Source organism: Leptodactylus fuscus, chromosome 1, assembly GCF_031893055.1.
Source record: "Leptodactylus fuscus isolate aLepFus1 chromosome 1, aLepFus1.hap2, whole genome shotgun sequence".
Classification (NCBI taxonomy): domain Eukaryota; kingdom Metazoa; phylum Chordata; class Amphibia; order Anura; family Leptodactylidae; genus Leptodactylus; species Leptodactylus fuscus.
In genome coordinates this window covers 285,206,257-285,228,902 of record NC_134265.1, presented here as the reverse complement: position 1 = coordinate 285,228,902, position 22,646 = coordinate 285,206,257, and the positions used below count along the sequence as shown (strand labels likewise).

At 39.1% G+C, this 22,646-nt stretch overlaps 1 protein-coding gene across 2 annotated transcripts in view; it reads right to left on the bottom strand.

Annotated features, from left to right (window-relative positions):
• Positions 1-318: 318 nt before the first annotated feature.
• FHDC1 (FH2 domain containing 1) overlaps positions 319-22,646 on the bottom strand; it is a 39,955-nt gene continuing 17,627 nt past the window's right edge. For both annotated transcript variants that reach the window (XM_075287744.1, XM_075287736.1), the window contains exons 3-12: positions 21,991-22,052; positions 21,385-21,487; positions 16,301-16,386; positions 14,560-14,660; positions 10,486-10,556; positions 10,266-10,373; positions 8,358-8,428; positions 5,506-5,623; positions 3,313-3,477; positions 319-3,069 (exon numbers count right to left, since the gene is read on the bottom strand). In XM_075287744.1, coding sequence (XP_075143845.1) covers positions 1,072-3,069; positions 3,313-3,477; positions 5,506-5,623; positions 8,358-8,428; positions 10,266-10,373; positions 10,486-10,556; positions 14,560-14,660; positions 16,301-16,386; positions 21,385-21,487; positions 21,991-22,052 — 2,883 coding nt within the window. In that variant the 3' untranslated portion in view covers positions 319-1,071. The remainder of the gene's footprint in view (positions 3,070-3,312; positions 3,478-5,505; positions 5,624-8,357; positions 8,429-10,265; positions 10,374-10,485; positions 10,557-14,559; positions 14,661-16,300; positions 16,387-21,384; positions 21,488-21,990; positions 22,053-22,646) is intronic.

Genomic DNA, 22,646 nt, shown 5'->3' with positions numbered 1-22,646 from the left:
TTTACTTGGGCTTTCTACAGTCAGGCAGGCAGCCAAGGGCTAGAGCAGTTTGGAACTGGCCACCTGACAGTACTGAGTCTAGTTAGCATACTGAATACTGAAACGATTGCTCGGGAGCAGTAAGAGCTACAGAATAAATCCCAGCTCAGTGGAGCAGCACCCATCGTTGGATACAAAGAGTTGGAGATGCTGGAAGTGGTGGAAAGTCCTCTTTAAAGACTGAATAAGTCCTTTCATTCTCCTTATAAACCTGGAAGAGAATGTTATCAGAATAGAATCAATATCGATAGTATATATATATATGTATCTTTTACCTACAGGTAGCAGAAGACTAACAGCCTATCATGTCAAAATTTACATGACCGAAGCCTAGCAGCAGGAATCACATGTGAACAATAAAGGCTAGAGTCACAGCGAGTACACACTGAATGGTTGAAGTGCTGTCTACAAATATTCCAACTTTAAATATAAAGAGGTGACACCATCCATATGCATTATAAATACATGGCACATCTGTGTTCAAAGTGGCTAGCTCTTATGTAACAGCCCCACCTCTGGTTTTTCCTTGTTGAGTATGTAAAACAGCCGGCGCCAGCCATTGCTATAAACTCCAGTAAGTTAGGAGACTCCACCCAGCAGAGTCCCCGTCATCAAGCCAATGGCAACGTGATCAAGTACTCCTTTAGCTGAAACAGCCAGCCATAAAAGTCAATGAATAGCTTGTACCTTTGGAAAGTGAAAAATAAATGTTAAACAGAGTCCTGCTTGTTCTATAGAAAAGTTCTCTAAAGAAAGTCTGGTTGAGGAAGTGATGACTGCAGATACGGATTCTCACATAAGCACTCTTTCAGCCCAGCTCAAAGACTATTGCAACACAAATTCCTTCATGAGGCTGTATAATGCACTTGCTGGAAAATAGTAGTTAGTAGTCCCAACAGTCATCATAGTCTATAGAAAAAGAGCTGCACTGCTTATGAGCACAGCTTGTCAGAGGAAAAGGCTTTTTGGAAACCTTCCTTTATTAAATTCACCCAAACCGGGGTTGTCGAATCAGACTCTTTAAATAAACACCTACTTTAGCAAAGGCTTCAATATTTTACCAAGTGTTGCTTTGCCTGTATCCTTAAGTTTTAAAGAAGATTTTTCAACTATACTTTTTTCTCTTTGAAGAGTCTCAGGTTTGCTATTTTGAGTAGCTTCTTTTACCACTCCATTTGACCTTGTGCTACTGGTCCTTCTGAAGGTACCAGCACTACCATTTTCTTTGGGGGTAGATTCTCTACTTACTGGTTCAGACCTTCCTTTAGATTGGCGCAAAGACGTTGATCTAGTTATTGGTTTTATTGGGGTAGGGGGAGGAGGTTCTGTTTTTGCACGGCGTGAAGATGAGGCTACAGTGTTTCTGGCAAAACTTGGCGTAGATGATGAGGTTCTCAGAGTATTGGCTGGTGGAGTCTTGGTGACTTCTACAGCAGGTGGAACTGGTTTCTGAGTCGTCCGACAGATCTTCGTTTCATCCGGTTTTGGCTTGCTAATATTTCTAACAGGCTTTGCAGCAGGTTTTTTGATGGAACTTTTTCTCTGAATCTGGTCCCTTTGAAAACGTGCACTATTAGAAGCAAAACTTGATCCTCTTTGAAATTTGGGCTCCTCAGTAGTGATACTAGGCCTGGGGGAAGTCTTCTGAGTATCTGTTTTTGCTCGAAAAGACTGACGTTGTGTCTGCTTAAGGTCATCCGATTTTGTCTCATCCCTAAGTGAACTCCTGAGTTCTGTTCGTTTTATACTTCCAGGTCTGTTGGATTTAGAAATGGGCACAACTTTCCTCATTGTAACATGCTCAGAGTCATTCAACATACGAACAGGTTTTGTGGCGACAGTGTTTCCTGGGCGAGTAACCGTTGTCTTTGCAGAGCTTGGGATTCTTTCTTTTAAGGAGTTATGCCTTGCCTTGAGGTCTTTAGAGTCTTTACTTTTCAAGGCATTTTCCTTGGAAATACTGCCCTTTCTAGCACCACGCTCTGAATTTTCAGACTGATCAGAAACCGATGTGTTTGACCTGACTACACCACCAGGTTTATCAACCTGAACATTTTCCTCTTTCTTCTCATTATCAGAACCATCCATTGTTAATGACTCATCTGTACTATCTTCTACATAAAACAATGACGTGTGCTCTTGGTTATCAGGGTTACATGTGCTTTCTGACATACGTGTGGCAGCAATGTTTAACTGAGCTTCAGTTCTATCACTTGATTCCTCTGAGGTACTTGAGGAAATAAATGGCTTATCTTTGGTAATTTTATTCAATGGAGAATTGTCATCTACATGTCTAATGGAAGCCAGGTTGGATGCAACCAGTGGTTCTGAGCTTGTGATACATTCATCACCAGTGTTGTCTTTTACAGATTGATGAATTTCAAATTTCTGCAGCTTTTTAACCAGCTCCCGTTCCTCGACAGTGACTGTTAATGGACTTAATGATGAATTTTTTTGCTGGCCTTCAGTCTTATTCTGGCAGCTTGTTTGCTGATTGTTATTTCTGTCAGTTTTACCTTGTTTGTAATGCAAGTTAGAAATGGCAGTGTGGTCAGGTACCTCGTCTTCCAGATTGATAACTACTGTAGGCAATTCATGTGGACTATGAATGGCTTCATTCTTACTGAAGTTCATGATGTTAATGTTCTGGTCATTTTTCTCCTTGGTTTCTATCCATGCAACTGTGGGTCTTGGCTGGTGAGAGTGAGATCGGGGCAAGCTGTTAAATTTGTTGGCATGTTCGTCCTGTGGCGCTTCCAAGTACATCTGCAGTTCTCGATCTGCTGTAACCCCTAGTGATAGACGGGACCGCCTTGAGCTGGAGTTTCGGCTTAAAGGACTTTGAGGTCTTTGCTGCAGAAATGGCAAAACATCTTCAAGTCCTTTTTTTGTTAATAACTCCACATCGTTTTCGCTGCTACTCCTTCCAAAACCTCCATTCTCTCCAAAGACCCAGGAGCGGCGTCTAAGTTCCATCTCCTTCAATCTTTTCTGCTGCCGTAAATCTTGAATTTCCCTCTCTTTATTTTCCTATAAAGACAAAGCAGAACAGCCATCCTAGCATTAGACTCCATACAAATAATGCACACAAAAGTCACTGCTTTCCTAAGAGGACTGCCATAAAATAAGGATAGTTTGTTAGAGGTTTGATTCATCTTTTAAATGCAACTTTTCAAGTAAAAATTTTGTGCAACCATTTTAAGAATTATACAAATATTAGAAATCCTCAGTGCAGCACTTTGTTGCTATCAAACTTATGCATAAGCATCTTACCTTTACAGCTTTGTTAAACTTGTCACAAAAATCCCGAAATATTTGAAAACATTCATCCAGTTTCATGGTTTCTCTGTCTTCACAGAAGAAGTCAATTAGAGTGGTCCCCTTCTTATGCAACTCCACCTTCTGCTTCTCCAACTCTTTCAACTCTTTCATAGCATTCTGAAATAGAAACCCACCATTGGTCTGCAAGTGCACAGCATGTAATAGATAGGTGCACGTGGTGCATCTTTAGCATATGTCCCTTTCTTGCACCACATCTCTCATTCTGTGCCTCGCTCACTACTTTTAGGAAAAAGTGGGCGGAGCAGGGCAGGCAAGGAATACCCCAGCCAGACAAATTTATCATAACTCATACCAAAAAACTCGTGTGAGATACACAGGATATCTACACCAGTTCCTAACTAATGTCATTTCTGGTGCATGAGGGTATGTCTGATTTATTAAGAAGTTGAACCCTCTTGATAACTCAGGTGCACCACATGCCAATCGGTACATTTATGAAGACTGACTTTTTCATAATTTCCCCCCATTATATCACAGCTCTACTTACTATAAAGCTTCACCTTCTCTACATACATACAGTCCTATGAAAAAGTTTGGGCACCCCTATTAATCTTAATCATTTTTAGTTCTAAATATTTTGGTATTTGCAACAGCCATTTCAGTTTGATATATCTAATAACTGATGGACACAGTAATATTTCAGGATTGAAATGAGGTTTATTGTACTAACAGAAAATGTGCAATATGCATTGAACCAAAATTTGACCGGTGCAAAAGTATGGGCACCTCAACGGAAAAGTGACATTAATATTTAGTACATCCTCCTTTTGCAAAGATAACAGCCTCTAGTCGCTTCCTGTAGCTTTTAATCAGTTCCTGGATCCTGGATAAAGGTATTTTGGACAAACAATTCAAGTTCAGTTAAGTTAGATGGTCGCCGAGCATGGACAGCCCGCTTCAAATCATCCCACAGATGTTCAATGATATTCAGGTCTGGGGACTGGGATGGCCATTCCAGAACATTGTAATTATTCCTCTGCATGAATGCCTGAGGATTTGGAGCGGTGTTTTGGATCATTGTCTTGCTGAAATATCCATCCCCGGCGTAACTTCAACTTCGTCACTGATTCTTGAACATTATTCTCAAGAATCTGCTGATACTGAGTGGAATCCATGCGACCCTCAACTTTAACAAGATTCCCGATGCCGGCATTGGCCACACAGCCCCAAAGCATGATGGAACCTCCACCAAATTTTACAGTGGGTAGCATGTGTTTTTCTTGGAATGCTGTTTCTTTTTGGACGCCATGCATAACGCCTTTTTTTATAACCAAACAACTCAATTTTTGTTTCCAAAATGAAGCTGCCTTGTCCAAATGTGCTTTTTCATACCTCAGGCAACTCTATTTGTGGCGTACGTGCAGAAATGGCTTCTTTCTCATCACTCTCCCATACAGCTTCTATTTGTGCAAAGTGCGCTGTATAGTTGACCGATGCACAGTGACACCATCTGCAGCAAGATGATGCTGCAGCTCTTTGGAGGTGGTCTGTGGATTGTCCTTGACTGTTCTCACCATTCTTCTTCTCTGCCTTTCTGATATTTTTCTTGGCCTGCCACTTCTGGGCTTAACAAGAACTGTCCCTGTGGTCTTCCATTTCCTTACTATGTTCCTCACAGTGGAAACTGACAGGTTAAATCTCTGAGACAACGTTTTGTATCCTTCCCCTGAACAACTATGTTGAACAATCTTTGTTTTCAGATCATTTGAGAGCGGGCTGTCCATGTTCGGCGACCATCAAACTTAACTGAACTTGAATTGTTTTGTAGAAAGAAATGGTCCAAAATACCTTCATCCAGGATCCAGGAACTGATTAAAAGCTACAGGAAGCGACTAGAGGCTGTTATCTTTGCAAAAGGAGGATGTACTAAATATTAATGTCACTTTTCTGTTGAAGTGCCCATATTTTTGCACCGGTCAAATTTTGGTTTAATGCATATTGTGCATTTTCTGTTAGTACAATAAACCTCATTTCAATCCTGAAATATTACGGTGTCCATCAGTTATTAGATATATCAAACTGAAATGGCTGTTGCAAACACCAAAATATTTAGAACTAAAAATGATTAAGATTAATAGGGGTGCCCAAACTTTTTCATAGGACTGTATTTCTGCAGTTGCATACCTGGAGAAACTGTTCCATTTGCTGTGACAACTCTGCGTCCTTCTTGATCTGGTCTTTGAGGGTTTTTGTTTTTGTTAACAGTGCCTGGAATTCTGCGTCCATGTTCTCTGTAGACAACCTGCAAAGTAGAGAAACGCGATTAATTAAAAGTCTGTTGAGGCATCAACCTGTAATGTTTGAACAGTTCACCAAACACCTCAATGTCAAACACAGCCATGCCTGGTTGTCAAATTCATAAAGAGGATAAATTGGGTGGAAGCAAGTTATCTCACTGAAAGAGAGGGCTTGTTACTGGATTAGCAATGACTAACTTCTCACAGAATATACAATGTTCTGAGGTCGCTCACCCTTGCGGCATGCTTCGTAAAGTCACTCTGACGTGCACAACTGATTCATCTAGGCTACAAATGGTTGTATTTACCGAAGGTTTATTATCCAGGCAAAACATAGCTAATGCCTTGGCAGAAAACCTAACAGCAAAATGCCAATTAAAGTGTTGGCTGGCAAGTTCATAGAGCTAAAGTCAATATGAAACCTATAAATACCATACAGTCAATATCTATCTTTAGTATTAGCTTTAAATGCTTCTAGTATAAATCCTATCCACAATGCAGAAAAAAAATAAAAATACTAAAAGCACAAAAACAAGTCATCTATTGCCAAGTGTTTGGCAGTGGGTTCAGCCCAGGTTGAAAGATAGGCAAGTCACCCAGGAATTGTGGAGAACCACAGCGAACATCCCACAGTGGACCCAACTAGTGTGTCCTTGGCCCAATTCTGTCCCAAGCTCTTATTAACAAATATACCAAAGACAAGTGTTTTGTATTTGTATGGTAATAAAGCTGGCCAACATGGTATATTAATATGCGCTAGAACTTTACATAGGAATCTACCCAATGCTTACGGTGAAACCATCATCAGTATGAATGATAAAAGTGACCAGACCATACTCAAGTAGATCTCAGCACCAGAAGTGCGGCTACACTGCAGATGTAGAAGAAAGGCGACTGATGCTTTTCATCATGCCAGTTTACATGGTGCTGCTTTTCTGAAGACTTTAGTTTGCTCAGGGCTGGAGTACAAGCTGAGCTTTTGTGCATGAATCAGCCTTTTGACCCTGCTTTCTCTGTCATAGTAACAAGTGAAAGGAAACCCCAGTAGAAATGTGGGAAAGCCAAGCACCTGACACGGAAAGGTTAAATTCTTGCTCTTTCATACCCTAAAGTTAAGCTTTGGGCATAGTAATTCCACTGGAAAACCAAGACTGTAAAGCAGAATATATAGCTGCATAGTTCATGAAACAGAAAGGCTTGCTCCTATCATTTCAGAGGCAGTATGTGCCATTTACTAAGAAATAATATTCAAGTAAAGGCATTGGACTGCTCATTGCAGCTTTTTCCTTGAGTCAAAGCTTTGTTCATATTTTATTATCACTAGAAGAAATCTGAACAGGTACCTAAAATGTATTGTTTCAGTTGTCAATGTTTTATATATATAAGGATTTCATTCAATAGAAGTATTATACGGACACAAATTATTTATTACTATTATTTTTTTATTGCTGTTATAATGGAAGACTAGTTTGTGTCTGTTTGGCCTCATGTATACAAAGGCCTCAGGATACAATAATTTGAATACTATTCAATATTCTGAAATTTCCCCAATGTGGGACTATTAAAGGATTATCTTAAAGGATTATCTTATCTTATAAGTCTTTTCTGGACCATTTAATCATGAAAGCAGACTCAATATGCAATGCTTGGCTGGAAGTTCCAAAACACCAGCATGGTCATTTCCCTTGTTAAACCTCTATATCAGCGAAGTGCATGCACTGACTGACTAGTAGCGCCTCTCTACAGCGTAGTGAAGTACTACATTTTCTGTACTTCTCTTCACCTTAGCCAGGATAAGCTGCTACTTTGCACACCAGGGGAGAGCAGCTTTATGTTCTTTTTTCGGATGCACTTTATATATACTTTTCAGGACCCTGTCATCATCACCAAAAGTGATCTGCATCTTCCAGCAGCTCTTTCAGATTCTTATGGGTAAGAACTTACTATATTAGTTTTTTTCCCCCTTAATCTTCATCTTTTGGGTCTTTTGAATCAATTACTAATATTCCATATGGTCTCCAGTTACAAGTGTCCTTACAGAATTACTATAGTAACTTAAGGGTATTGCAATATTTACCATTTAGATTATAGCATGTTCTGTTATGTTCTTGGCACTCTTATATTTATTCATGTTTTAACTTGTCAAAATCCAACTCAATAAGGCGTGTTGTACTGTACAATGCTGACGATATAATATCTTGTACAACTTTAGGTTTTTGCATCAAATTATTATTTTCATTTGGATGCCAATAAGTATGGGATGTTCTAAACCAATAAAACCTATAGTCATTGTGACTAATGTTATACCTGTACTAAGCATTCTGTTACCCAATAGCACGCTAATGACTTCCTCTTCCAGTCTCACTGCTACATGTAACACAGCCCAGAGCCTTATGCAATGTTCTGTGTATAGTACTAACACTGTACAGGACATGTTGGCAGGGACAATGCTGTAAAAACAGAAAATACTGCTTAAAATACCACAACAGACATTTCTTTCTGTACACGTGTTCATGTTGTAATGTTAAGTGTTCATATCCACAATATTATCAAACTGATACAATGATCTCATTACAAATTATATACACGCTGAACCTTTTGTGGCGCATTCTAGGAGAACATAAAGGTTTGTACATAGCACGTGTCATCAATGGTTCTCTCCTTTATGCCCACATGGTAATATTGCTAGAGAGACAGTAAGGGAAACCTGCAGATACAGACAAAGTACATTCAGTTTACCTGGCTGCATCATTTACATGTGGCAGCTTCTCAGAAAATGTAAGCAATTCAGCATCTTTCTTTTGGGCTTCCTATAAATTAATACAAAAATTAAAAATAAAATTAGAATCAAAATAGAGCAAACATTTTCAATACACATTATTTAATTCAGAAAGTGATTGTATTGTGTGATAGCACATTAAGGGTAGCACTATGTATTTTTGCAAAAGCTTAAAGGAGATTTCTGGCGCCAAAAAGGTTTTTCTATGGGGGTGTGACACCTGACCCTACACAGATTAGATGTTCGGACAGCCACTAAGCAGTAGAAGCTTCATAAGTGGATGGGGATTGTGCACAATCTGTTCCTAAGAAAGTAATAGGTGCAGCCCTGCAGCAGTGGTCACTGTATAGCGGTGGTTCTGGGGAATTGAAGTGCAGACCCTATTACTTGAATGCACGTGCTTTCTATCCACTCCAGCAGCTTGCAGTGCATGGAGGCTGCCACAACAGCAGATGTGTGCCGGGCCTGGGCATCGGACCCCCAGAGATTAGATACCGATTATCTATCCTGGTCATCAGTATGAAAATCTATTTGAGGCTGGAAAAAAGAAGGTCACACAATCCCCTTTTCATAACCAGAGTGGAGACCTACTGACAGAGAGGCTTTGTGACACAGTCCTCCCATGCAATATAAAGATTGTAATGGTAATAAATGGCTACCATGTAATACATTTTTTTTATCCAGAAGGCATTACAGAAGTAAAAGCCAGAAAAGGGCTGTCTATATGAGGCAAATCTTTCAATAAAAAACTAAATTTTAATGTCACTTAAGACATTAAAGGGGATGTCCAGGATAACTGTCAATCCCTACACTAATCTAAACACCCTCCTACTTTCTAAATAACATAATTAACCAAAAATGTAGTTACATTTTCTGATTATCTGGTGACTATAAGGTTCCCCATTTCCAGAAACGGATCATCACTACTACTCTCTCCCCCCATCCACCCCATTATACTTACCTTCCATGCTTCTTCCTGCAAGACGGCTTCTCCTTCTTTACCGATTCTACAGGCATACCCTCTTCTCCGAGCACTGCCTCAGATAATCCACCGCTACTGTGCAGCTTCCACACATGCGCAGTAGAAGTGGATCGCTGCTGCAGAGAACAGAGCAGTGCTGGAGAAGAGTGCACACTCTGCAGAATCAGTAAAAAAAGGATGAGCCGACTTACAGGAAGAAGTGTGGAAAGTAAGTATAATGGGGTCAGGTGGAGTAGGTTGGGAAGGGCGGAATAGCTAGAGAGACAGGAACGGTGTGTGGGAGGGACGGAGGGAGAGAAGAAGGGTGGGGGGAAGTGAGAAAGGAGGGGGGAGTAAGGTGAGAGGGGTTAATGTGGAAGTTGCATAGTAGAAAGCTGAACCATGTAAACAAATGAAGAAGATACCAGGAGCTCCAAGAGACACCCAGAAATCACTCAAAAAACACAGATAAAAGGCATATGGTTGTATTTATTAATCCATTAATAGAACTAACAGACTTTTTTTTATTATTATTTAACCAGAAAACCCTTTTAAGGCTGGATTCACGTCTGCACTTGGTTTCCGTTCAGGGATTGTGTCTCCCATGCTGCTTGAAAAATGCATTTTTCGGGCAGAAACCCGGCGGGCCTCATTATAGTCTACATTTAATTATATTGAGTTTCTGTTTTTTGGGGTCCACAGGCGGATCCAAAGGACAGAAATACAAACGCAGGTGTGATCCTAGCGTCAGCCATGCTATGCTGAACAATAATACAATCCTTAAGTTCATGATCGCATGGCGAAAAAAGCACTGTGTTACCACATATGAATTGCTAAGAATTTTCCAACGTGTTGCTTTAGTTCCATTCAATCATCTATCTAGAAAATAAGCAAGAACTACACATACCAGAGCCACAAAATGTAAAAGATTCATCCCAGGTTTATTCGCCTTTGTGTCTGCCAACCTGAGCAGGGACGACAATTTAAAACCAACTGCATTGCCAGCATATCCACCCTGGAGAGAAAACAAAGGTAACGTAGGCATTGGAAGAGCTCGGAAAATGTGTCAATTCCTCAGAGGTACAAGTATAAGAAAGATACTGATGGTAAGACATCATCACACTTACCGCATTCATAATATTCCCAGCTTGCAGGACCAAGTACAGGATGGAGTGTAAATGCTCACATGACATTAGCTCTTAAAGAGAAAAAAAAGTGAAATTCTTTAGAAAGACATGCCTATGTTTGCCTAAGTAACTGAAACCATCATTATAAAACTTGCACACTGTGAAAGAGACTGTACTTTATGGCAACCTGACTCCCTAAAACCCACCGTACAAGAATAGTACAAGAAATAAACAAAAAAAATCACGCTGGAAGTGATACATGCTTTTGTTATATACCTGTCCCACTTCTGCACAGGCCTATGTAATATAACACTGCGATCTGCCCTGGCAACTGTAATTTATCCCCAGCTCATTATTCATTGGTTTCATGACAGCACAATGGTTTTAGAGAGAGGATGCTAATACTGTAGTAAACAGGAGCATAACTGTGGGAGGCATTATTTACAATGGCATCATCCCCTCTCAGATTTCGGAATGAAAGGCAGCGTTTCTTAAGGGAAAAAACTCGGAAGTACCAATAAAAACCGTTTATAAATCAGATTATTAGCTATAAAGAAAATGTAACTACCAAACCAGAGAACTATATCATGCTCTTGACGGCCCCTATACAGTCAGTCTGCTGACTAAACCATGCAGCACTTCATACACATTACAATTGTATGACGGTCATCTCATGATCCTGTAATGGGCAGTAGAAATGGAGTCTGCCTTTTGTCCAGTGTTCTAATTGTTGGTGATGTAATCTTACAATTTCGCTACACATTTTGCCTCATTCCACTGCTGCGGTTTGTGCTGTCCTTATGAAAGTCAAAATTATTACTCACTAAAAAAGCCTATAATTATAGAAGACTGAAGCCGCATCCATAATGCTCAGCATCAATAAAACACAAATGCCTACGAGATTCTCCAGACAACAACGCTACTATTTAGGCCATCAACAAGAAGCCCATATGCTTATGGGTTATTATTCACAAAGCTATAGTTAACTTTTATAACTTCCAAAGTAGAGGTGGATTGAAGCAATTGGCACAAGCATAGTAATATTGCAATTTCACAGTGGCTCATATAAGATGCCATGGAACCTCAGCCTTAAAGTTATCTTCAATCTGAACATTATCTCAAAGTGGAATTCTAGGCAATTCGGTTGCTATGACCAGTCTAGGTTTAAACAGTATTCAGATAAGTAAAACTTCTTACGAGATGTTACAGCACATGGGTATGGTCTTAGGCCAGACTCACATCAACATATTTTGTAGGACATTTTTAAGAATTTCTCATCTTCATGGTAAATATGTAGGTCTGCGGAGGAGATGACAATGGTCTCCAAATGTTGGAAGTCCATCTTTCACAATATGTACAGAAATCGTACATGCTACAATATTTTCCATATGGAAAATGAATATGTGAATTGCAGCATTCAATATTATGGATCACTACTATGCAGAGAAACCAACAATACATCTGAATAAAAAGCAAATTATTCATTAATATTACAGATTAATTCTATGACTATAATTTAGTTAAATGGTTACATTTCACGGAAAATTCTAAATTCATATAGGTACCTTGCATGTTTAATTTCGTATGATTCAGTTTGGTGTAGCTTCATAAATTACAATACACACACCCTAAAAAAATGTGGGTCAAACCTGTAATATAATCCAAAATGATCTCTTGCAGTAGCAGGCTGTACTCTAGTAATTAATGTGCACATATGGGTGTGCTGTAACATCTGTAAATCTGTCTCATTACTACAAAAGCACCTAATAACTACATAATCCCTTGCATACAAATTAATAGGAACATATAAAAAAATAAAAACCACATTGGTGAATACTGCCATCGCTACATATCACAAAGCCTTTCTCCCTGCCCATACATGACAGAAGGCGGCTGTCCAGGATGATGTAAAGCTGCCCATAAGTACAAGAAAACTGCAATAACCTTATGTATATGTGGGTTTACCAAATCTTCCCCAATGACAGATGTCAGACGATGAGGGATCAGTCAGGGGGAAGAGGGATAAGACACATTAGGTTTCAACACCATCTTTTAATCCACAGGACATAAGGCACTACCAGAGATGTCTGGAGCAGCTTCCTTGCACCATTGAAAGAAACATGAATGTTCCAACAATCCTAGCAGTCATGTTTATGGTGGAATCTGACAAAATACTGGTCCAGCCACCAGCTACCATGTGTGTCTGGCTTAAAGACATTCTCCCATGAACATACACATTCTTAATATAAAGTTAAACACCTTAGTGGCGACAATCTATTGCCTTGATAGGTTGCCACTATACTTAGTGTCCATGCCTGATAACTTGCCCATAGTCCCAGAACATAGAAATTTCCTCCATTTATAATTGTATCCATTGAAAACCAACCAAGATAAAACCCTGTCACCACTAAGATGATTAAGGAACATCTTTAAAAACTTGCAATATATCTGCAAAAATATTTAACTTTTAATTCTCTACAAATTTAAATCTGGTTATTGTAAATGGAGAAAACTCTTTTAATGGTTATAAGCATTTGGCATACTCTTCCTTTCTACCTCTGCAGCTGAAGCAGCTGCATACTAAGGAAACAGCATCATGCTTAACACACATTGATCTCTTGGGAGAACAGGCTTCCATGGGAACCTGAATACAAAGCAAAGACAACAGGATAATAATGAATGGTGTTCAAAGCAAATAAATGAAAAGAGTTATGGGACCTGTTGACTAGTGTCCTTTAATAGTCTACATTGTGAGACTATTAAAGGATTATCTTAAGCATTATTTATTAATACGGTAATATATTGTTAAAGGGGCTCTATCATTGGGAAAAGTCATTTTTAGCTAAGCACATACTTGCATATCCTTTAGAAAGGCTATTCCACACCTACCTTCTGTATGTAAATCGCCTCAGCAGTTTTTGAATAAGTTCATTTTTATTCATATGCTAATTAGCCTTGTCTGTGCACCGGAAGTGTCTGTGTGGACTATCTGCTCTATGTATATGAGAGCAGAGAGACAAGTCAGCACAGCAGCCTCTCTGCTCTGACACACAGAGAATAGCAGAGACGGTGCACAGAGACACTTCTGGAGTGCACGGAAAAGGCTAATTAGCATATAAATAAAAACAGACTTATTCAAAAACTACTGAGGCAATTTACATACTAAATGTAGGTGCGAAATAGCCTTTCTAAAGCCTATGCAAGGATGTGATTAGCTAAAAATGACTTTTCCCAATGATAGAGTCCCTTTAAAGGGACACTACATATTAGTATGTTGTATAGGTTTACTATCCAATTTTCTTTGGTGGGAATAAAGTTGCTTATACACATTAGATGAATGATGTTACTACCACAATAAAATAAAATATTCATTATGAGCCTCCCTGCTGCCCCCAATATTAGAATCCTTTGTTTTCCCACTGAAGTAAGCATGCAAGCTCAACCAGGCGTATCTGTTCATGGAGAGGTGGAGGGGGAAATAGATGTCTGTGTTTGGTTGCTTAATGGGGTTATGAGTTACTGACCAGCGGCCTGGAAATGATTTGTCTCTACAATCATTACTTATTTATCTCCAGTAACATACATGATATTGGCCACTCTTTCCATATGCTGCATGGTTTATATATAAAGACAAAGCCCAAAAACGAGAAGTAATATTTATATAATAAGTCCTTGTTTTGTGATGACGAATTAATAATTTACGTGATGGGAATTTCCATTTTCAGAATACAGGAAAGGGTTTCCTGATAAGGCTTTAAACCAAATATTGGTGCAGAACTTTTTTTTGTTAGACAGCGACTATGTAACATAACACATCACAGTATTGCATCGCATTGTGAAAATACACGAGGGTAAAGAAAGACATACACCTATTTTAAGTGATCTACAAAAGCGCATGTGAAACGCTCTATGGAAAAAGTCATCTATTTTAGCAAAATCTGAACAGGTGCTTAATAGAGAACTTGCAAATGAAAAGGACATTACATGATCCACTTGGATATGGACTAAAATGAATCAACCCCCTCTCATTATAACCTGAAAACAGAAGGGAGGAATCATATGACCAGATCTCACCTTCTGTAGCTAATCGGATTATCATCATATCCTGATATAATGAGGAGCAAGAAGGTGAAAACTCTTTCTTCAGCACCATAGCTTCTATTCGCAGGGAATAACTGTGAAAAGAAAAAAAACATCTATGCATCAGACTTATTTGTGTGAAATCTTTACTTTTGCATAGCAACAATGCTACATTAGCAGTAAGCAGCAAATTGGCAGACCTTAAAGGGCTATTACAATCTCCCAATGTATTTTTCAAAGATTTAACAACTCATCCAGACTAAACCCACTTCATGTCCCACATGTAGTGTGCTACAGATTGAGGGGGGTACAGAGGCCTTCACTGACAGAACAAGCAGAAAGCTTAACCTACCTCTGTCTGAGTGTCCCTACTGCTTCCATAAAGTTATATTCTCAGTATCAGGTAAGCCTGCAAATTGTTCCTTTTTTTTTTTCTCTAATATATATTGTCAGGTTATTAACTTATCTTTTCATATACTTAAGCTAATGTTCACCATGGACCATATACTGTAGCTTTGTACTATGCACCATATAGCTGTACCCTGACTCCTAGAACTACTTCATGTAGCATATCTCTAAATGCTGTTAGCAGCTCAGAAAAGATGGACAACCCCATAAACATATAAGACTAGGTTTAAACATGTGCTGGACTCTCAGTCATACGGGTTTAGCACAAATAATGGCGAAACACTGCCAATACAGCGGTTACCCGCGGACACAATAGACTATAATGGGGTCTGTCAGGTATCCGTGTTTTTATACTGAAACCGGCGGAGACAAAAGTCCTCTGTGCAGGACTTATCACTCCGACAATTTTTGGAGGTCTCAGTGGCAGTCTACAACAAAGACTCAGACGTGAACCCAGCCTAAAGAAAATAGAATAAGAACATCTACAACCAGAAAATAATGAAATTAAAAAGAATGTATCACTTTCCAACTTTGTTTAGTACAAACAAATGGAAGCGATACATTCCCTTTAGCTTAGTTGACTAACAGAAGAAGAAGGATTTCAGGGCCTCTGGAAGAGCCAGTGTATCCATAAAAGTAGGCCAACCCTGACTGACTCAGACACCAACGCCTTAAAAGAGCTTCAAACACAAAGTAATAGACAACTGTTGAAATAATGCTGATAACACAAGATGACATATATAATGTCAGTCTGCAGAACATTACAGAAGATTTAGTAAATCTCTGAACCAGTGTCAGATGTGGTCGAACGTGGACCATTATCTCAAGTACAATTTCTGTGTTTGTCTTCTGTCGGAACAAAAATGTTACGAAGACAAAAATAATCCAATTATTGAACTGAACAATCCTGAAGTGCAGGATCTGTCTGTATTAAAAGAGAACGACCACTCTTAATACTCCTTTATGTCAGAGCTGCCCCCACCGAGAGTAAACCTATTACATGGTGTCCCACACTGGAGATCAACCAATGTACAAGTATATGGGGGATCCAGGGAGATGCTTCTTCTTATACTTTAGTGCAACCACAAGAATAATAAAGTATTGCATATGGTGAGTCCAACAAAGAAAAGGAGATGAAAAAAGTTAGTGACTATTCAATGAACTACGAATGTTCTAATAAGTTTTCTAAGAACAGAACAGCCTGTACATGTCAGTACAAAGAAGAGGACAGTACAGATGGAAGAAATGGTTGATAGACAGGAGACGAGTGACCCAGAAGCCATCACATTGACACACAAGTTTCCATGTTCTTTCCGTTTTAACTTACTTTGGCACCTGAATCAGCATGTACATAAATGAATCTGCCAGGGACAATTTTGTTATTTCACCACTGAAAGCTTTCAACTTCTTTACCTATGAAGAAACAAAATTTAGAGAGATTATATTATTATATACGTATCAATACACCAAAAAGCAGACAACGTAAGCACAAGCATAGATGATATCCAGATTAAATGCCATCATTTCCAGGTGGTTTATTCTATCTCACTGAAACAGGATAGCTCAATTGTTCCCAATATGAAAGGACGCTCCTAGACTGTACAGTACACTAAGCCGATAATAGCCCTTCCAAATTCTTCCCCCCACATAACTTTGAAATTGTTTTATTTCTATATAAATACAACCCTGTAAGGTTATTTGTAATCCTCAATGTAGCCAACACAGCATGTTAAGGCACGATATAATATAAAAGCAGAAACAGAAAATATATATGTATATACATACACACATATATAATTATACATAATCCCTTACGTAGTATAAAAAACACAATGAGTTGCAATAATAGGATTTGCGTAGTGTATTATTATAGAATCATCTATACAGAAATATGTCATATTTGACATGCAAATCTTTTACAAATCTATGAACAAATTCAGATTTACTGCACGCAATATGCTCAAAAGGTGATAAAAAAAATGGAAAAAAGTAAAACTGGACATTTGAGACAAAAGTAAAAGCCCTGCCAACAGATCAACATTAGAGAGGAGTGAATACTGTTCGGATCAGCCGATCCGAACAGCACGCACCCATAGAAATCAACGGAAGCACAATTCATTTCTATGGGTGCGTGCTGTTCGAATTGGCTGATCCGAACAGTGTTCGCTCATCTCTAATCAACAGCTCATCATTCTGGATAAAGCAAGACTTCACTTCCATGCTATGCAGATTATTAATATTAATTTAATAATGCCATTGTATTTTCTGTAGCTAATTTTTCAGAAATAAAAACCAAGAAAAAAAAAAGGAAACATACTTCTTATTCTAACTCTCTTAACCACTATCCATGCATAACTATAAGGACTTCTCCAATGCTGCCCACATTTTCTGGTATGCTCTTCTTCAGTCTCAGACTTGTTCACACCTTTAATGCGTCTGTTACACAATACACCACTCACTGAAATAATTGAAGCATTTTGTATATCTCTGTGCTGCGGGCCAAGAGGAAGGGCTTCTATTTTTAAACAAAATGAATAATACATTTGTTCCCAAAGTGGATAGTCACTGGTTAATCTGGAAGCTATGTGCCAACGATTAATAGACTTCTCAATTCTTGGTAAAAGCCGTTCTGTACAGTATGTTTACTGAGGATCAAATGGTAATAAATTAAAAATACTCAAACTTTCTAGTACACTTTGTTAAAACTTGTTCCCATTTTTCACAACTACACGCATCGCACCCACCAGCAAAAGTGGTTGATTTCTACTGGGATCTCATCGGCAGATAATGGAGAGGTCTAGGACTGAACAGTGGATGAAGTGATCTCACAACTTTAAAAAAACTGCTTCAGTTTCTTGAAATTAAATCTCTGGAACCCAACAGAATATTAAAATGATGACAAAGTATGTCATTTATAGACTACATAGGCCTTTGTCTGACAGTGGCAAATTCTGGTTTAGCAACATAATCACTTCTGTCAAAAGTATCTGCCCAGCTGAGCCTTCCAGTCTGAGAAGAGCTGACTATTAGGATGCATATATAGACGTATGAACACAGCCCATGTACAAAGCAGCCTGTGACACTCAGTGATATGGTGAACATTTTAGTCCATATTGCCCAGTACAGTCATTTAGACCTGCTCAAATGACACCAGGAGAAGAAGAAATCTACTCGGAGACCAGTGACTGAAAACCTTAAAGGGGCTCCATCAGCAAAATTATGCTAATAGAGCCCCACATATGCGTGAATAGCCTTTAAAAAGGCCATTCAGGCACCGTAAATGTTATATTAAATCCCGGTCCCGTTCTTAAATAAAAGCATTAAAACATATATGCAAAACTTACCTATCGTGCACCATGGGTGGGGATAAACGATGCAACGTCAGCTTCGGGCACGCCTGCCTCTTCTGTCTTCTTGTAGTAACGCCCTCTGGTTCCGTGTCTTCCGGCTTCTTCTCTTCAAATCCCGCGCCTGCGTAGTAGTGCTTCCCTCCGAAGCGCTACTGTGCAGGCTCACTCACCATTTTATTTAATGGCAGTTCGTGAGTGTGCCTGCGCAGTAGCGCTTCGGAGGGAAGCGCTACTACGCAGGTGCGGGATTTGAAGAGAAGAAGTCGGAAGAAGACACGGAACCAGAGGACGTCACTACAAGAAGACAGAAGAGGCAGGCGTGCCCGAAGCTGACGTCACATCGTGCATCCCCGTCCATGGTGCATGTTCGATAAGTTTTGCATATATTTTTTAATGCTTTTATTGAAAAACGGGACCGGGATTTAATATAACATTTGCGGTGCCTGAATGGCCTTTTTAAAGTCTATTCACGCATATGTGGGGCTCTATTAGCATAATTTTGCTGATAGAGCCCCTTTAAACACGGCTGATTTCTCTCCAGATTACAGCAAACTCTCATGGGTTGGCTGAAATGATGTTAGCTATTACCCGAATTGACTTAAAATCATCCATTTTATTAACTTTAGACTAGACTATGGCGTCTAAGAATACATAAATCCCCAAAATCCACTGACACTCATAGTATATGGTTGGAAATTAAATGAAGACTAGCGCATTGTTATTTGCCACATACTTACTAAAATATGTAAAATCACTTTAACAATTCTTTTCAGATAGACAGACTTTAAATGCCCTTAAATATTTTATAGATTTTTCTAAGAAAAGCCATGGAAATGAATTGTGGGATATGCTCATAAATCAGCCAAGCTCAAATTAAATGCTTCCTCAAGTATTTGGCACCACATAAGCACAATTGTAGGCAGAGCGCTCCGTGTACACCTAGGGAACGCGCTTGTCAGAGGAGCGATAACAAATGAGGCTGCAGGGCAATGCTGCTACCAGCACATATAACAAAGCAAAATAACAGCCTCTGTATGAAGGATTAATAGAAATATAGCTCTGCTCATCTTCCTTCCCTCATTATTAGTAATACCAAGTATTGCTGTATGGGGTAGTCACTTTACACCAGGCCTAGACAAGACATAAATTGACGCCAGTTCCTGGGGATGTATCGCCAAGAATGCCTTTACTGATAAAAATCAGAAAGTGATAAATATTCTTTTTTTAAGCTTTATTTTCTAATTGTAGATTTTTTATTCTATTTTCTGTACAGGATTTAAGGGAAAAGCCATTTTCCTTAGAAAAGGTCATTAAATATGGGACCTCCACAGATCAGCTGTCTGAAGCGGCAGCGGAGATCCGTGAGTGCAACTTTTCCATCACAGGCCAGGTGAAGTTATATTCATTGATCACATGGACTCTTCAGTTCAGTCCTATTCAAGTGAAAATCAGCACCAAATTCCTTTGTGTGAACATACCCTAACAGTACAGAAGTCTGCTTTACAGCAGCCATGTGCACTACAGAAACCTATAGATTAAAGATGTAACAGAAAACGCTCCCATACAACAGACAAGTGAATTGTGAAATGTGGTCTCTGTGCTATCAATAGGTGTTAGCCGTCATTGTAATACTACCAGTGCTAAAAAGAGTTCCACTTCCTCCACTTCCAGTGGTCACATGGTCACACTGCAGCTTAGTCCTATTTGTTATATGTCCCTGCTTGAGAAGAGGAAGTGTGGCTCTTTCTGAACAAAAGTAGCCATGTTTTCTAATCCTGGATAACCCCTTTAATAGAGACATCCCTTTGTCCTCCACAAGCTCAGTGCTCCAAACCAAAAAATAAAAATCACAAAACCCCAAAACAAGCAGTACTGCTTTTGCTCCCACTGCATTGCACTTCACCCTGGAAGCACTAGGTCAGCCATAAGAGTAGAATGACTGAGGCGTAAATCCTATAGCATGCAGGTACCATGCAGAGCAAATCAGCAGCTGTGGATAGAAGAAAGACGGCTCTGCAGTAGGAGAAAGGTGATGGCAGAAGTGTCAGATAATAGTCTCTGTCCTATAGGAGGCTCCTGAACATCATGAACCTGGAGCCTATCACTAACCTAAGCCCTATACAGATGCCCTTTGCAGGGGCTGGGGCCACACCGAAACAAATAGGAATTCACAGTTTTGAGGTACTGAAACTAATATAAAATAGCAGAATGGATTATTAAATACAAGATTTTTCCACATCTCCACAGTTTACACAAATAATTCTAAAACATATTCTTTTGCATAACATAAATGCACCCACTGATTACCTCCCCCGACTTGTGACATATGGTGAGATCCTACTACTCATTCTACTTTGCAATACAATAAAAACTATGTAACGACATCTGAGCATCACCTCTCATTAGGATTAGTGTCTGGGCCGGTGACAGAAATTATCTAGTCTCAGACAGGAAGGGTGTCAGCACTAATGGAAACATTACAGAGGAATGTAGTGAGGTAGCAGGATATGCTTTTTCCAACCTAAGTATTGATGATATGTTATTTGATGCCTTTAAAGGGGTTTTGTGATGCTTGGATGAAAAGATGAATTGAGTTATTTGTTTTATGGTGAAAATACAGAATATTTGTGACGAGGATAGATCACAAAACAACCTTATAAGGTACCTGTAAGGATCAGCCATCCTTCTAATTCACATATCATTTTAATAGTATTTCAAGAAACAGCTACTGACAATTGATATTACTGAAAACTTCACTGCAAGCGAGTAAAAGCCTAAATAATACATGTGTTTCACTCTCTTCCTCTGTAACTGTATATACACTTCCTAGGTTCACTGAATAATAGCCAAGTGTGCTGGACACTTCTATCAATGGAAAAAGTCACGTCACTAATGAGATCACAAAGTCTTTATCACCATTACGTCTGTGCAGGAGAAGCAGTAACCCTTAACAAGTCACTTATTACACTGCTGCAACTTCAAAGGACATGGAAGGTGAGTAAGGAATAAAGGGTGAACATAAATGAGGTTCATGAAGTTACTGTATATCGATAAATTATACCTCTTCTGGCTCTGGAGACATCTTGAGAAGTTCCTGAAGGGCTTCAGAGTCATACAAATCACACATTCCCTTCCGGATATCTTCAACAATATGTTCAGCAGACCTAAAACAAAAAAAAAAAAAAAAAAAAAAATTGCTTAAAATCGATGACTGAACTTCTGCTTCATATAGAAATAAAGAAAAACAATGTATTTGTGGTTCAGTTTCAACTAGACTATATTCTATGATGGCACAGAGCTGGGGCAACTTTGCCGAAAATATGTGCATGTGGATGCTGTGGGTGTCCTAAGTAGGGAGTCTGTCATGAGTACGGTTTCTATTGAACTATAAGCACCGTCAGATTGGGGTTATGTGAACATAATGAACTGTTTGGTGCAAAGAGGGCAGCACCATTTCTCATACTGTATCGCAGGACACCTCCCAGCTATGACTGGTAAGGAAAGGAAGGGTGCTTGTCAATCATAGAAGGGAGAGATGTGAGCAATGGCGACACCCTCATTGCACATTACTAAAAAGCTAACAAGGTCCATCTCACTAGTATTCATTTCTAGCTACTTAGAAGTATACCAGTCTCCTGCTTCCATGTACAACTAAAGCGGAACTTACTTTTTAAACTGTTTCAAGAATATCCCAATATTCATGCTTCGCTTGGAATCCAGAAGAGAAACCTAGAAAGACAGAACACAAAATTAAGGAAATCTACAAGATACAGACATATTTTACATAAGAAGCTTAAGTTCTGCACATTGTAGCATGGGATCTGAGATATACATATGAATGAATTATAGTCTAGCAGCAGACTACCATGTAAACGGATACAAGTAACAAACCAGATTCCCAGTTGATTGATAAATGCAAACCAGTAATGCAATGAGACCTTCCTTCTAAGGAGCAATGCACACATCTGTATGCTAACCATGTTTATAATGGATAGCATGGCCCTACATACACATTCTGTCGCACACTGGCTGCTGTATACTCCCCATACTGAACAGCAGAGAATTATTATGAACCAAAATCAACTATCCAGAAGATAAAAGATAAACATAATGGCTATTAAACATATGGGTTGTGTCCTGTATTCATCCATATTCACTTTATGTCCTATACACAGATAGTCAAAGTAAACAGCTTTGCAAAACTGACAATAGATGTACAGGGGTTTGTTCTAAGCATAACAAGTGACAATAACAGTTATCAGTTATATGAGCCATCACGTAATGGCTGAGCTGGGTAGTGTGTAAAATAAAAGCGTCTGTGCT